General features: G+C 34.0%; 1 protein-coding gene across 1 annotated transcript in view; it reads right to left on the bottom strand.

Moving 5' to 3' along the window:
• The window catches only part of LRP1B (LDL receptor related protein 1B), a 1,820,879-nt gene that overhangs the window by 601,218 nt on the left and 1,202,140 nt on the right, over window positions 1-17,521 (bottom strand). The window contains exons 26-27 of the mRNA XM_029226108.1: window positions 13,503-13,667; window positions 12,970-13,214 (exon numbers count right to left, since the gene is read on the bottom strand). Coding sequence (XP_029081941.1) covers window positions 12,970-13,214; window positions 13,503-13,667 — 410 coding nt within the window. The remainder of the gene's footprint in view (window positions 1-12,969; window positions 13,215-13,502; window positions 13,668-17,521) is intronic.

Raw genomic sequence — 17,521 nt, 5'->3', positions numbered from 1 at the left:
TATTGTTCTCTGAATATCTATAGCTTGTCCTTTTCCACTTTCACATAAGGTACTTTTCTTTCTATAGAATTTCATTATCCTTCCTTCATGAATCAGCTCAAGTCATTTTTCTTTCACAAAACATTTTCTTCATTTCTAATGAAGCCAGCTAATGCTGATTTATTCCATCACTAAATATTAGTTTTAATTATTACTATACAAGGCATTAGGCATTTATTGTTTACTGTCTTATTTTCTAATTGTCTGTGACATATATTCATATATTTTATATCAGTATACCGTGGTCTCTCTAGGTAAATCAGGGGTAGGCAAGTTTTTTTTTCTGTAAAAGGCCAGATAGTAAATATTTTCACCTTTGCAGCCCTTATGCTCTTCTTAGTAATTATTCAATTTTGCTATTGCAGCACAAAGCAGCCATGAAACGATATGTGAATCAATAGGTATAGCTATGTTTAAATAAAATTTTATTTGCAAAACTGGCAGAAGGCTGAAGTTAGCCTGAGGGCCTTAGTTTGTCAAATTCTGAGCCTTAGTTTGTCAAATTCTATGCTGGCAGGAACTATGACTTATCAACATACATAACATTTTTTCCTAAAATTTCTATGGTACCTATTATTGTGTTAGACTTAAAGACATTTGGATTCATATGCATATTCATCAATGTATGTGTGTACATGTTCTAAAAAGGCAACAATCTAAAATTTCAAAAGTAAATTAAACTTCTAAAGCACTTCATAGCTGTAGGTGAAGAGACTAAATAATGCAAAACTACAATACTTTACTGGAGAACCAAATGTTAATTATGCAATCATACAAGACTGATGTATGCTCTGAGAAGAAAACAGTATCATTAAAGATAATTTCATATTTCATGCATACTATGTTTAATTGCAGTCTTCTTTTCATCAGCAAAAAATAAACACTTTAAACCCAGTTATTTTATCCAGTAAGATCAAATAAATGTGTTGATGCAATTTAAAATATGTACAATATTTATTTACCTCATAAAACTAAGCTCAAAGCAGAAAAATGTCAGGATCCAATGTGTTAGATAAGAGGAATATTGTGTAGTCATTTTTGATAGTAACTAATATTCATCCTGTTAATGAACTTTATTGGTACAAAAACAATTACTAACATAAGAAAACAATGCATCTATAATTTTCCTTTTAGAAAAGAATATGTTGAAGTGAAGTTTCAGAAGGATCTTACAATTAAACACTAATCCCTAATCCTATTTTCCCTTTGGCAAATATCTTGAAATTGTAATTTTAGTATTTGATGTTGAAGAACTACAGTGAATTCCTTATTTAAAACACACATATATAACAAAATGTGTGCAAGTAAAAGACATTCTTATTGCTTTAGTTTCACCAGTTTCCAGCAATACTGGGTATGCAGGAGTTACTTTCATCAAATTATATTTTACAGATTAATTTTATACTGTATTCTATTTTTATGAAGTAGAAAAAAAAATCTAAAAATCTTATATGATCTTCCATAGATACCCGTATTTCAGAGAAAATTTTTTTAAAAGCCACATATACTATTTTCATTTATTTGTGCACACTTTTCAGTAACAGAGTGAAGTCCAACATGTAATATCATGTTATATTTATTGGTGAAGTGTATCTTAAAATATCAATGAACTTTCAGATTTTCTAAAGAAGTGATATGTCTTTCTGACTTGCTGTTTATTTCACTTGCTGTATAATTTAAAAGAAGAAACATCTGTGTCAGAAAAGTTTCTATCTTTACAATGATTTTTTTCCACTGATTAACTAGATTTTATTAAGCTTTGTGTGAGCAAATCAAAGATTTAATACAATGATTTAATAATCACAAAAATTTTTATCTAAAACAGTGGTTCTCAAGCAATGGCAGTGAGGGTGAGCGGGGATTTTGCCCCACAGGGGATATTTGGGAATATCTAGAGACATTTTTGAATGACATAACTGGGGGTACTATTGGTGTCTTAGTGGATAGAGGCTAAGGATGCTAATAAACTTCCTACAATGCAAAAGAAAGCCCCTCACAACTAAGAATTATCTGTCTCCAAATATGAAAAGTACAGAGGTTGAGAAGTTCTGATCCTGGATTAGAACTATGGATTCTGCACCTTAATGTATCTGAATGAAGAGTGCATAATCACGTACATTTGTACAACTGAGGCAAGTAAATCAAACAACCAGTACGAAGGAAGAAAGAATTTTATGATTTCTTTGTTACTAATCTTTTCCACTGCTCCAAGGTAAACTGTATTGTACCATATTTTAAAAACAGCAATTTATAATGCAGCTAAACTTACTGCCTGCATATAAGTTCATTTACAGTTTTGTTGTTTGATATTTGTATTCTATTTTGCCAAAGAAATAATGCTAAAAATGGTAATTAAGTTTTTCAGGTAAACCAACAAAACACACTAACTCAAAATATGGTTTAAAGATGATACAGAAAGATTTATTGAGAAATTAAATTAGGTGCTAGTCTATATAACTGGTAGAGGAAGCAAAAGACTACCTGTTATAGGAAGGAGGTATAAGAGTAGAAAGTGAGTTCCATGGTGATTTTTCATATTAATAGCTGGAATGAGGTAGCAACATGTCTTTGGCATGTTTCAACTCTTATTTCTCCTCTTCATTGCTAATTTTGTCTCTCTCTACTACTAGGCTCTCAGTACTGCACAATGTTCTAAGACCTCATAGAAGCCTAACAAATTTACTCAAATCTCAAAAATTCCTCTTTGCTTTGCTATCACCTGCCTTTCACTTTGCCTCAGTCAGAAATCTCACCCCTTCAAAGCTGCTGATATCAACAAATAAAGGTGGAAGCATTTTAACTGTTTCACATCACCTTACCATTCTTAGACATATTAGTATTTTAAGCTAAGGTCCATTTTAAATATTAAAATAATAAAAAAATCTCCTACTGATAGTATATAATTACATGAAAGAAAGAGATACTAAAAAACAGCAGGGAAAACAATAAAAAAGAGACAAACTTCAGATCTAAATACACATGCAGACTGAAAGTGAAGGTATTGAAAAAGATATTCCAAGCACATGGAAACAAAAAGAAAGCTTGGTAGCAATATTCGTATCAGATGAAACAGACATTAAAACAAAGACTGTAACAAAAGGAAAAGGACATTACATATGACAAAGAGATCAATACAGCAAGAGGATATAACACTTGTACATATCTATGCACCAAACGTAGGAGCGCCTATATACATAAAGCATATATTAACAGACATAAATGGAGACTATGTCTCCTAAGCTGATTGCTATGAAGGTTGTCTTTCTTTGTATTTACATTTTGTTACTTAAGAATATAGTACTATTGTTTAATAAGTTATATTTTTTAGTAAAAAGACTTGGACATTTATACTAATATCTAGCCTCAGACATACTTAGGATCACTAGGACATATGCAAACAACTCCACTGAAATTGTTCTAAACAAAATTGCAGCTGACCCTCCTCCAGGTTGCCAAATCTAATGAATACTGTGCTGTATGTCTTTATCTTCCTTGACTTCTCTGCAAGAGTTAACATTTTTGGCCACTGTCATCTTGAAACTCTTCTCTTACTTTTTTTGACTGTGCTCTCTTTTGGTTCTGGAATCCCTTGGCCACCCTCTTCTCAGCATCCTTCTTGCCTTTCTCTTGAATGTTAGTTTTCTCCAGGGTTCTGTCCTTGTCCTTTTCTCATTTTCTGTAATATTCTTAGGAAATCTCATTTGTTTTCTTGTCTTCAACCTACAATTGAATGACTACAAAAGCTCTAGCTCCAGCCCAAACTCTTCTTGCCTTTATTACCCTGAATACTCAACTATGTCCCAGAGGTACCTAAAATTCCATATATCCAAAGCGTAAGTTTTCAGTTTATCCTTTAAATCAGTTGTCAGTAAACTTTGGCCTGCAGGCTAATACTGGTCCATGAGTTACTTTTTTAAATTGTAGGAAAAAAATAAAGAATAACATTTCATAACACATGAAAATTATATGAAATTTACATTTCATTGTCCATAAATAAAATGTTATTGAAACACAGTAACGCTCGTTCATTTTTCATATGACTGCTGTTACACTACCTCAGCCAAGCTGAGTAGTTCAACAAAAACCATATGGCCCATAGGGCCTCAAACACTTACCATCTGGCCTTCTACAGAAAAATTTTGCTGACCTCTCCTTTATGTGGTCTCTATGTCACTTTTTGATGGTGAAACCAATTACAGAAACCAGAAAAATAAAGACATCCCAAATTTTCCTTTTCTCCCCAAACTCCCCTACTCCACAAATCTCTATCACTATGTTTTACTGACTTCGCCTCTAAGTATATCTCAACTCTACCATTCTCTCTGTCCTGGTATCAGCTATCTCCTCATCTACTGAAGTAGCATCCTTTCAGTCTCCTACTGTAGTTCTGTCTCTCTCCAGTCTGCCCCTTGTACAGATGAAGTCAAGTTTCAGCATGCACATCTGCTCTTTTCACTCTATTGACCAAATACTTTTAATGTATTTCTCCTTCCTTTAGGGCAGTGGTTCTTAAGGCAGCATCAGCATTCCATGGGATTTGTTAAAGATGCAAAACCTCAAGTCATACCCCAGACCAACTGAATCAGAATATCTTGGATAGAGGCCATAAATATGTGAGTTAATGATCCCTCCAGTGATTCTGATGCACGTTTAAGTTTGACATCCCTGGAACCACTTATCCTAAAGGATAAAAATAGAAATTTCTTTGTAAGGGGACTTTTTAAGTCCCACCATGGTTTGATTCCAACCCAATCTTGTTTCCCATTTATTCCCTCCTTACTTCTAGCTGCTCTAACCTGCAAATGAGGAAATAAGAACCCAGAAGTTAATTAATTTGCCTCAGGTAACAAGACTAGTGAGTGACAGAGGAAGGAATTGAATTAAGTTAAGCCCAAGGACCTTTTAGGACCACACGATGCTACTTTTTAAAATATATTTACTATACTCTTATTTTCAAAATACGTCCATAATAATAATAATTAATTGATCCTAGTTGTTAATTTAGTCTGTTTCCCTTCTAGACTACAAACTCCAAGAAGCTAAGAATTAGTTTGTCCCATGTGAATGTTGTCAGTAACACTTGACTCTCTACCACCATCTGGAGATTTGATATAACAATTCCAAGGGGAATCTCAATAAACAAGAACTCAGTCTTCTGCCAGTAGAGCACAGTGGTTTATGCAAGAGCTCTGGGGTCACGCTCCCTGAGGTCAGATAACTGGGCAATCATCCTGTGGCTATTAGACCTTGAAGAATTTCTCTGCCTTAGGTTTTTTTTTTTTTTTCACTGTTGTGGCCTCTCCCGTTGCAGAGTTTAGGCTCCAGACGCGCAGGCTCAGCGGCCATGGCTCATGGGCCTAGCCGCTCCGCGGCATGTGGGATCTTCCCGGACCGGGGCACGAACACGTGTCCCATGCATCGGCAGGCAGACTCTCAACCACTGCGCCACCAAGGAAGCCCTGCCTTAGGTTCTTTATCTGTAAAACTCGATTGCTAATAATCATCTTCATGGAATTACAATGAAAATTAGTGTTAGGTGATATTATTATAATTATTAATATTGTTCTTATAAAGGGCTTAGCTAGACTCTGTAGTTAACACAAATAAATAAATGATACTCCTTTACTCAAATATTTTATTATCTCTGTGGGTAACTAAAACAGAATTAGGAAAATATTAAATAACCATACATGTTCTAAGTACTGAGATAGTTCTTATGGTGTTAACCATGAATGTGAAGCAGATAAAATCTGAATTATACAAAGATTTATAGTTGGTATGTGGTTTTGAAGTGAGAAAGCCTCTCAGAAAAAGATTTTTCCTGAAAATCTTTGTGCAGATTGAGAGTAATATCTGTAAAGCACTAAAAAAAACATGATATAAGTGTGTACTTTTCTTATTTTTACAAAGTCATGATGATGAAACCATTTTTACTAGTGCGTAATCATGCAAGACCAGATCTCATTATCCAAACAGAAACTAACATATGGCTCAAGAAGGGTTTGTCATAAAACCTTTATGATGTTTTTGTGTTGTTTTTTAATATACTCAAAATTTATTCAATTAATAACTGTGTTTTTCTGATACAAATATATTTAGAATAGATGGCTTCATAAATGTAAATTATTCATTTTTACCTTAAAGGGAAACCTACAATTTTGATGTTCCTGCTCATTAAAAAAGTAACAAATATGTTTATTTATGGAACTTCCCTCTGTGCTAAGGAAACAACTTTCTCCCCATGTAGTTATTCAGTAAATGCCCATAAGTATCAACTACATGCTGTAAATTCCCAATATATACCAGACACAGAAAATAAAAAATTTAGGTTAGAGTGTCCAGTTATCAGTCCAATTAGTGGAATAGAGTGAATATATATCTTCCAAGGCATATGGAGATACAATGTGATTATACTAAATTATAATACAATGTATATAAAATTCTAGTTCTGAATTTCCCAGTATTTCACATTTAAATTTTTGTCCTCGGTCCCTACGGTTGCTGTCACAATAAAACTATTACTTTGTGTCCTTTCTACTTTACTCTAGACTTTCTTGCTTTACTTTTTTGGCACAGGAGATACTATATATCCAAACCACCTGCCTTACTTCCAATTTCCCTCTCTTTAATATCATCTTCACTTTAATATCATAACTTCATGGCTAATATATAAATGCTAAGTGTCATTTCTATGACTAGAAATATTTGGATTTGGCACCAAAATCAAAGGCAAGAAAAGTAAAAATAAACAAATGGGACTACACCCAACTAAAAAGCTTCTGCACAGCAAAGGAAACCATCAACAAAACAAAAGGGCAGCCTACTGAAGGGGAGAAAATATTTGCAAATCATATATCTGATAAGGGGTTAATATCCAAAATATATAAAGAACTCATAGAACTCAATATCAAACAGACAAAAATCTGATTAAAAATTGGGCAGAGGCTCTAAATAGCCATTTTTCTAAGAAAGACATACAGACGGCCAACAGGCATATGAAAAGGTGCTCGTCATCGCTAATCATCGGGGAAATGCAAAATCAAAGCCACAGTGAAATATTACCTCACACCTGTCAGAATAGCTATTATAAAAAAGACAAGAAATAACAAGTGTTGGTGAGGAGGTGGACAAAAGGAAACCTTGTGCACTGTTGGTGGGCATGTTAACTGGTGCAATCACTATGGAAAATAGCATGGAAGTTCCTCAAAAAATTAAAAATAGAACTACCATATGATCTAGCAATTCTACTTCTGGATATTTATCTAAAGAAAATGAAAAGACCAACTTGAAAAGATATATACACCCCTATGTTCATTACAACATTATTAACAATAGCCAAGAGACGGAAAAAACCTAAGGGTCCATCGATGGAGAAATGGATACAGAAGATGTGGGATGTGCGTGTGTGTGTGTGTATAATGTAATATTATTCATAAAAACGACAGAAATCCTGCCATTTTTGGCAACATGGATGAACCTTGAGGGCATTATGCTAAGTGATATAAGTCAGATGGAGAAAGGCAAATACTGTATGATATCACTTATATGTGGAATTTAAAAAACAAAAACAAAAACACCAAGCTCATAGATACAGAGAACAGAACAGACTAACAGACCGGTGGTTGCTGGAGATGGGTGTGAGAGGCAGGGGGGAGGCGGGGTTTGCCCATTGAAATAGATGAAGAAGGTCAAAACGTACTAACCTCCAGTTATAAAGTAAATAAGTCATGGAGATGTAATATACAGCATGATGATTATAGTTAATAGTACTGTATTGTATATTTGCAAGTTGCAAAGAAAATAGATTAAAAAATAAATATAGAAATAAGAAAGAGAATGATCTAATTTTCATTGGGGTTCAGTGATGCTATTGCTTCTTGGAAGAGCTTATGTTCATGTATTTATTTCTGGCAACTACAAAAGATTATATAACTTGCTAACAGTAACAATAAAACCCAAGACTATAAAATATGGAAAATGATATTTATGGATAGATACATGCCTTAAAATTATTAGTGACAGAATAGAAATGAACTAAAATCAAACTAAGTGTCCAAAAATAGACAAATAATTGGGAACAATTTTGATAGTCACATGTGATGTGAAAATATGCAGTTATTAAAAACGAGATAAGGCATCAATGATACCAAGAGAGTTGCTAATGCTAAGTGTAAAAAGGAAGATACAAAATTAAAAATAAAGCATGATATTAAACATGAAGAGATACAAAGGCTTTCTTAATTTAGCAAAGAATGAATCACGGACTATGAAGTTGGGCATGCTCATTGAAACCCTGGTACCGCCTGCCTTTCAATGAGATTTATTACTCTGAGTCAGGTTACTTTACTTCCCTGAGCTGCAGCTTCCTCATAGAAAGTGGGAATAACTACCTTGTTTGATAGCTCTGATGAACAGGAAAAAAAAGTAAAACCTAAATGGCACGTAGTAGTTCATCAACAGATAGTGAAACTTTTGTTTATTACTGTGTTATTCAATACCTCTGTTGAAATAACCAGAAGAAACAACATGGAAATGTTTGTTGCTCTAGGAGCTGGAAAAATAGGTTTACATTTTTTCTGTTCCCTGTTTTTCTACATTCTATAACTTACTGGTAATGAGCAAATATTATTTTACGATGTTAAATAAACTTTTAAACATCCCTTTTACTGACATAATTTTTATGTCATGCACTAGTGTATGAGGAGTGGTGATAGATGGTAACCTGAATGTAGAGAAAAGAGATTTGATAATCTACTCATTCGACTGCACCTGGATTCTCTTGATAAATCAATCATATTGCTCTCCTTCAGATTGTGTTTCACATTTTTATTGGCATTTTTCATTTAAAAATTGATATGTTTATAAAAGTATGATATTAAGGCCATTATGAATTATTTACATATGAGAAAATGTGTTCAAAACTGTCTTAAAACAGTAATGTAACCTAAATTTCAACAAAAGGAGGCTAGGAAAATGATATGATCACAACTGTTACTTTTTAACAGTTAACTTATATATATATAAACACAAAGCACTGATTATGTATGAGACACCATTCTAAGATCTTTTCACATAATAACTCATGTTTGATATGCTTATATTAAATGATGATTAACTCATGTTTACTAGATGTTATGATGTAAATACTATTATCTCAAGATGAGGAAACTGAGGCACAGAGCGGTTAAGTAAACTGCCCAACATCATACAATTAATAAATCATAGGGATAGGATTTGAACCCAGGCAGTTGGACTCTCAAGGCCATGCCATTAACTCTAAGTTCTTATACCATAAAAAAAATTAGATTTAAAATACCCACTAGTGCTCCCTATTTCACATGTTTACTCTTTGATTTGTTTCTTCTTAATCCCATATAATAACAACATTAGACACCAAAAAAAATTCTAACTAGATTTTCTTTTTTAAAAATTCTAAGTGTCCAATAACCAAACTGGAAACTTATGTGTATAATGAAAGCTTACTTGTAAGAAAACTGGTGTTAAAACTTTAATTAATTTCCTACTTGGAGGATTAGATAACTTCAAAGAATATTTCTAACCTTTATTTCTTTAATTTGTGAGATATACATTTCAGTTTTATAGAACCGAACGTCATGTATTTTTAAAATGTATTAGTTTTCATGAACCTCACATTATTTTTCACCAGAAAACAGGGGGTTATTATTGTACTTGTGTTAAAGCTGAAACTTTGTCACCATTTTCATTGTAATTCTACCCTTGGGAATAAAACAGTCAGTAGATTTCTGCATCTTCCCACCTCCACCCCCCCAGCAGTGAAAGCACTAATTCACTGAAGCAGATAAACAAGATGGATAATGATTGTTATATGCTCAGTGATCCTTACAATGGGGAAAAGTAGAATGTTCTCTGATCATTCTCAAATTTGGAAACTGACTGAATTTCCTTTAGGAAATAGCAAGTTCTCATCATAGGTGACATTCTCTCTAGTAGACTAGAAACTAGAATATCTGCCCTGAATTCTGGGAAAATATGTTATATTAGATCCATATAGTAAAAACTTCCTTATTTTATGAGAAGTGGAGAAGACACATATAAATCATCTTTTAAGTAAAGATGTCAAGAAAATCTCCCCTTAACCAAATGAGTTACACTGAATGTCTCACTTCCTTTCTATATATATGAAATTGTCAGGAAAGCTCGGAAGTATCATGTTTCTTCCCTTTCTATGAATTTGCTAGGGATCATGACAACGTGTGTAAATCAGGCAGTTATTAAATGAAATACAATGATTCCATTCTGAGGGAGGGAAAAATATAATACATAGACCCAGGCCATTTTTCATGGTCCAATTCATTTAAATTTTTCCAAACATAAAAATTAAAGTTCCCACAAAAAATGTGGGTACAAAACCATATAAGTACACATTTTTGCAATTATAACAATTAAAACTAATCCCATAAGTGTTTATGACTAGATACTCCTCCATACTGTTGGAAGGTTTTAAAGAAGAATATCTTTTTTTTTTCCCATGAAGAACTCCTCTTTTACTTTTATTACTTTGATTATATTTCTTTCCTTTTCCTTTTTTTTTGTTTTTCTTTTATTAACATCTTTATTGGAGTATAATTGCTTTACAATGGTGTGTTAGTTTCTGCTGTATAACAAAGTGAATCAGCTGTATGCGTACGTATATCCCCATATCCCCTCCCTCTTGTGTCTCCCTCCCACCCTCCCTAACCCACTCCTCTAGGTGGTCACAAAGCACCAAGCTGATCTCCCTGTGCTATGCAGCTGCTTCCACTAGCTATTTTACATTTAGTAGTGTATATATGTCAGTGCTATTCTTTCACTTTGTCCCAGCTTACCCTTCCCCCTTCCTGTGTCCTCAAGTCCATTCTCTACCTCTGCATCTTTACTCCTGTCCTGTCCCTAGGTTCATCAGAACCTTTTTTTTTTTATTCCATATATATGTTAGCATACTGTATTTGTTTTCCTCTTTCTGACTTACTCCACTCTGTATGAGAGACTATAGATCCATCCACCTCACTACAAATAACTCAATTTCATTTCTTTTTATGGCCGAGTAATATTCCATTGTATATATGTGCCACATCTTCTTTAATCATTCATCTGTCAATGGACACTTAGGTTGCTTCCATGTCCTGGCTATTGTAAATAGTGCTGCAATGAACATTGGGGTGCATTTGTCTTTTTGAATTATGGTTTTTTCAGGGTATATGCCCAGTAGTGGGCTTGCTGGGTAATATGGTAGCTCTGTTTTTAGTTTTTTTAAGGAACCTCCATACTGTTCTCCATGGTGGCTGTATCAGTTTACATTCCCACCAACAGTGCAAGGGGGTTCCCTTTTCTCCACACCCTCTCTAGCACTTATTGTTTGTAGATTTTTTGATGATGGCCATTCTGACCGGTGTGAGGTGATACCTCATTGTGGTTTTGATTTGAATTTCTCTAAATATTAGTAATGTTGACCATCCTTTCATGTCTTTGTTGGCAATCTCTATGTCTTAGAGAAGAGTATCTTTTTTATTGTACTAGTGGCATATTCTGGTCAGAATCATGATTTCTTGCCTTATTTCAATTTAGTTAAATCCAGTATATTTATTGAATACCTATTAGGCACAAAAATGATTAAGCTGTTTTCTCCCTTTAATGTTCTCATGCTTTGCACATCTGTAGGATGAAAGGAGTAGAGGAGCTAAGGGTAATAGGAAAGGATTAAGGTGACTGCTCACATAATTTAGGGTATGTAGAAAATCCCATGTGACAAAGAGGATCAATTATATAAGAAAATTAAAAGTGAGAAATTTCTAGTTTCTGGAAAGGTTACTAGATTTAATCAGAGTAAGTCAGAGAGAGAGCACAGAAAATTTTACCAATGAGGACATTTTGGTAGGAGAAATAGTTTCAAGGGAGAATTAAGGCCAAATATTGAAGAAAGACACAGGACAGACAGAATTTTTCAACCACAGAGGTGAGTATTTTTAATCAAGTCTAAAATAAGACAATACCACATGAATTTAAAATAAGTCTTGAAGTGTGGTCCATAAGACCAGAAATGCCAAGGAAGTATAAGATCTGCTTACTCTACACTGAAAGAGGGAGAAAAGGAGAAAATGTATCCTCTTTGAGAAAGAGCTTATCATTTGAGTATCGTAAGTCTCAAACAAAAATATGCTAATGATAATGGGAACATTATTTGCATTGGAATGAGACTTCCATATGTTATGATATATATCATGATGGGGAAGAGTCAGGTAAGAGGTATAAAAGAATGAGCTGATGTTACACAGAATGGCCATGGTACCCTGGGGAAAAGAAACAAAAGAGAAAGAAAAAGAAATGTGAGGCTTAGAATTAACTCTGACAAAGATTGAGTGGAGGAAATGAAATCACAAAACCAAGGTAGAGATTACTACTGACCAAAATGTGGAATACATGGGGATAGGTAACACACATGTCCATGTGAACTGAATTCTCTTAAAATAGAAAAGCTCAAAGCAGATGGTTTATCCTTTATTATACACTATTCCCTCCCTTCCCAATATACTGCACAGTGACCATTTGCGGGCCAACATAAGTGTGTCCTTGGTGTCTTCCTTTAATTTACTGATCATATTTAGGTAATAGACTCCAAATCTGAAGACATTCCACAGCTTCCCACAGTATCTTTTACTGACGCAATAGCAGTGACTAAAAATTGGGGGACTTGGGTTAAAACAATTTCTAAGATTTCTCTATTTGTGTGTAAAATAAATAAAAAGCAAAGAAAATAAACCTGAGCTAATTAAAATAAAGGCTGGCACCACTTCCATCATACAATACATAAAATATTAATAACTGTTAACTTACAAAAGTTATTTTACAGTTTGAATATTATATGATTAAGGTAAAAATATTTCTGGTGGTTAATTCATAACAAGCACTTACCCTGTGGCTGACGACTGGGATGGTATATCTGAAGGTCAAATGGCTGTGCACTAGTTTTCTGAATCACACTGACATTCTGCCCTGTCCACTTATTGGCTTTTGACAACGTGTTGGTCCTCCAGTCCGTCCAATAGACATCACTCCCATATAGAGACACGGCGAAGGGATGAGAAAGGTATTCATGACCTCGGATGATTTCTATCATGCCTGTTCCATCATAGAGGGCTGAATAAATGGCATCTGACCTACAGAAAAGGAAATGCATCAGTAGTATATCAAAACTCATTCAGATAGTCCAGTGATGTGCTTATACTATTTAGATAAATGACAAAAAATTTGTATAAAAAATATTTTATGGGCCTGTATCTGATTTGTAGAAACATAAAAAAAAGCCATCATAATGAAAACAAACAAAAATCACCACTGATGTCAATGTGTGTATACATGATACGTGCACATGAGAACAATTTTTATTTTGTAAATATTATCTGAGGAAGGTAACAGAAAATAAAGAAAAAAATCATTTTCTAAACCTGGCATCTGTCCAAACTATCCTTTTTTCAAAGTGGTCCACAGTGAGTCCATTAGGCCAAGCCCCTGTTTTCATGTCTTTGTAGATGGTTTTTCTCCCAGCACCACTCATGGAGGCAGATTCAATGCGAGGAAAGTTGGCATCCCAATCTGTCCAGAAAAGAATTCTGAAGAAAAGGAAAGAATACTCGTTTCAGTCATTCAATTCACAAATATTTATTGAGTGCCTATGACATGCTAGGCACTGTCTAGGTAAACAATCACAAGAGAAACAGATGCATTATCTACCCTCACAGGGCTTATAGTCCAGTGGGGGAGACAGACTAAATAAACACATGGATATAAAATTACAGCAACTGAAATATGTGCAAGAATAATTTTGTTATGAGAGAGAATAGCAGGTGTGTGATCTACTTAGAGAAGGTAATCAGGAAAAGAAAGCACTTTGAGGAGGTAATATTTACACTGAATCTGAGAGATGAGGAGAGCAGTATAAAGAGCAGGACATGAAAAATAAACAGCAGATACAAAAGCCCTAATGGGGGAAAAAAGTGGGTGACTGAGGAACAGAAATAAGGCCAATGTATCAGAAATGGGGCAGTGAGGAGAAAAGGGGCAGAAGGTGAAGTTGAAGAGGGTGATCTTGCAGGTGATCTTGCAGGGTAAGGTAATTATTTGGGATTTTATTCCAAGGGAATAGAAGTACATTTAAGCAGGGGAGAAACATGATATCATATACAAGTGGATTATAGAGAGGCAGGAGAATGGGTACATCAGGTGGTTATTTTAAAGGACCAGGCAAAGACGGTAGTGGTTTGGGATATGGTGATAGCAGTGAAGTGAATGGATTCCAGGAATATTTTGGAGGTAGAACTAAGTGCCAGGACTAAATGATAATTGGATGTAGAGAATGAAGTAGAGAACAGAATCATGGATGACTGTCAGTTTCTTGTTTTGGCATACTCAGAGTAAGGACAGACAGAGGGTGTGCAGGGAATCCATTAAGTGAAATGGGAAAAATGGAAGAGAAACAGATTTTAAGAGCTGGGAATTGAGTGTGCATGGGTGTGGATAGCAACTGAAAGTTTAGTTTTGAATTTTTGGATCTTGAGATATTAAGACATAAAAAAGGAGATTTCCAGGAACCTGTGTGGTACACCAAGGTGAAGTTCAGTGAAGGTGGCAGAGTTGGAGACATGAATTTGAAAGTATTCTGCATGGAGATGATATTTAGATTCACATGAATGGAACAGATCATATGACAGAGGGTACAGAGGAGAAACAGAAGGATATATATTTTGATTTATACAAACATGCAAGTGTTATAATACAATTTATTTTTTACTAAATACTACCTGTAACTCTACAAATTCATGGTGTTTAAACAGTTCCACACGATAGGCATCAAATGTTTCATGTTGTGCATTTGATTTCTAAGGCTATTAGGCAATAGTTTATGTTTCATTGACTGTGGCCTAAACTGCTGATGCATGTTTCTATAGTATTATAATATAGTTACACAACAATTCCACAATTATTACAACTGGCTAATGTTTGAGTGCTTACTATACGTTAAATACTATTTTCAGAGCTTTATATAGATTATCTCATTTAATCTACCATGAGGCCATGGCTAAAGTTATCCATGTTTTACAGATGAGAAAACAAGCTTAGAGAAGTTAAATTACTTGACCGGGTTATATGGCCAGCAAGTGGCAGATGGAATTGGGAAACTGGATAGCTTAACTTCTGTTCTCATGCTTTTAACATCTAACTCTTTAATATCATGTCACTAAATAAAATAACAAAGGGAAAGCATCTGGTACTGGAGTAGGAACATGGTTGGTAATCAATAAATGGTAGTTGCCTTCTCTACCTTAGTAATAGAACCAACCCAATGGACAGCATGGAGATTTGGGGAGAGAAAATGCAAAGAACTGGAGAGACAGTGACAGTCCAACAAATTTTCCTATTACCAGTTCTGACAACATTTTGGTCAGAAGTGGTAAAGTTACTAGTAAACATAAATTTGTTTTCATTATAATTGTATATAGCCTTGCTATTTTGCAATTCTTCCATTAATATGAATGATCCTTAGGTATATGAATTTGGTGGATATCTTGGAAAAATGAAACAATCCTCTGGAACAAAATTCAAAATGCAATTCAAACTTTCTCCTCTTTTAAAAAATTTATTATATCCATTTAAGGAAATGTGGAGTGATGTAAACTAAGTGTTCATTATGACTTCAATTTTTGAGAGGTATATAATCTCTTATAGGATATGGGGATTACAAATATGAAATGACTGGAAGACAATACCAAACATTATAGAATTTAGTAAGTATGTGTGCTAAAGGCATGTGTGGTCAAGAAGATATTGACCTTCTTGAGGAGTAGGTTCCCATACAACTTAAGTACTAGACCTTCAAAAAATGTCATTAAATAATTGTGTCAGTGTTGAATGGGGGCAATGCCTATGCTTTTGCATCAGACAAGCTTGCAATCAAATTTTCGATCTGTCACTGATTCCAGCGTACTTAATCTCAGCCTCCGTTTGCTCATCTGTAAATAAAAACTCTAACAGTACCAATGATCGGAGTATTTGATGAGGTAATGGATGTAAACAATTTAGCACACAGAATGGCTAGCACACAGAAACACTGGTGTTTACACAAGCATCCACACACATATTCAGAGAGAATATTCTTTTAAAGGCAAAATTCAAAGTCATTCCAAACTATTAAAGAAATGGAGAGACAGACACACACACACACAGAGGGAGAGAAAGAATGAGAATTAATACTAATGTCAATGTTTAAATGTTACAACAGCATGTATGTGAAGGTAGATTAGTTTTACAAAGTAAGCATGAGTCAAAGCCATGAGAAAAAAATTCAGAGGAGTAGGTCATAGAATAGGTTTATCTCACAGAATATCTCTAAAAAAATGAGTTTATATTAAAAAAAAAAGTTTTTGTTTCATTAGCATCTTTAGGAGTTTCCATAGCTCTGGTGGTGGGAGTATATCCACAAAAACAAGATCTAAATCATTCATTGTTTAACCACCAAATGTTTGAATAAGTCACACAAACTGTTGGGGAAGAATAAAGATGAACATTAATATATCAGAGGACAATGTATTGATAATTGTTGAAGCTGGGTGATAGATACGAGGGAATTTATTTTACAACTTTTATTTTGTGTATTTAAAAATTTCTAAAATAAAAGTTTAAAAGTGTAACTAACCCCAAATTAAGTAAATAGATAATTTTTTAAAATGTACCAGAGAACATTTATAAAATCTTATTGTTGGGAATCTTTTTCTGAAAAGACTAAAGTTTAAGAATAGGATTGTTTTGTATGAGAAAGTGCTAATTATCTGGAAATATCAGTACTATATATTGCTTATAAGTTATCATATGTAATCTGTTGCTAATTAAATAAAAAATAAAACAAAGGTTAATTAATATAAAGCTGGTAGGCTATTTGGTTAAGTAGTTGAATGCCTTTCTTGAAAACGATGAATATGAAATGAATTATGTGTCTCACTTCAAATTTAATTTTGGATGCACACAACTTTTCACTGACACCAGGCTGTTACTTATCAGCTTCCCTTTGAACGTAACATTAAAAAATTAAGATTATTTGAAGAAACAAGACCAACCTAGCATCGATTAAATTTATGATGATATCTTGACAAACAAGGTAAAGTAGAGAGATTTGCAAGTTTGAAAAAGATTAGGAAAAATAATCCCTGAAAACAAAATCCCTGAATTTGAGAGTCATAGGTAGTCTGAGTATCTGTGGATAAGATCCCACTAGATCTAGAGAACACTGTACTCCACACTCTGGATTGATGACCCAAAGACTTCTGAAACACTGTCTTTTGCCTGTATAACAAATAGAGAATCGGTGTCTCTCTTTTAACTTTCTACCTTCTTCTGCCTTATGTGGTTGCAGCAATTCCCAACATGCATATAAGTAACCCTGCAATTCTGCATTCTCTATATGTAGGTTTAC

The sequence above is a fragment of the Monodon monoceros genome, unplaced genomic scaffold (genome assembly GCF_005190385.1).
Source record: "Monodon monoceros isolate NGI ecotype Baffin Bay Population unplaced genomic scaffold, NGI_Narwhal_1 Super_Scaffold_16, whole genome shotgun sequence".
Classification (NCBI taxonomy): Eukaryota; Metazoa; Chordata; class Mammalia; order Artiodactyla; family Monodontidae; genus Monodon; species Monodon monoceros.
The sequence above is the reverse complement of the archived record's forward strand: the minus strand, read 5'-3'. Positions and strand labels throughout refer to the sequence as shown.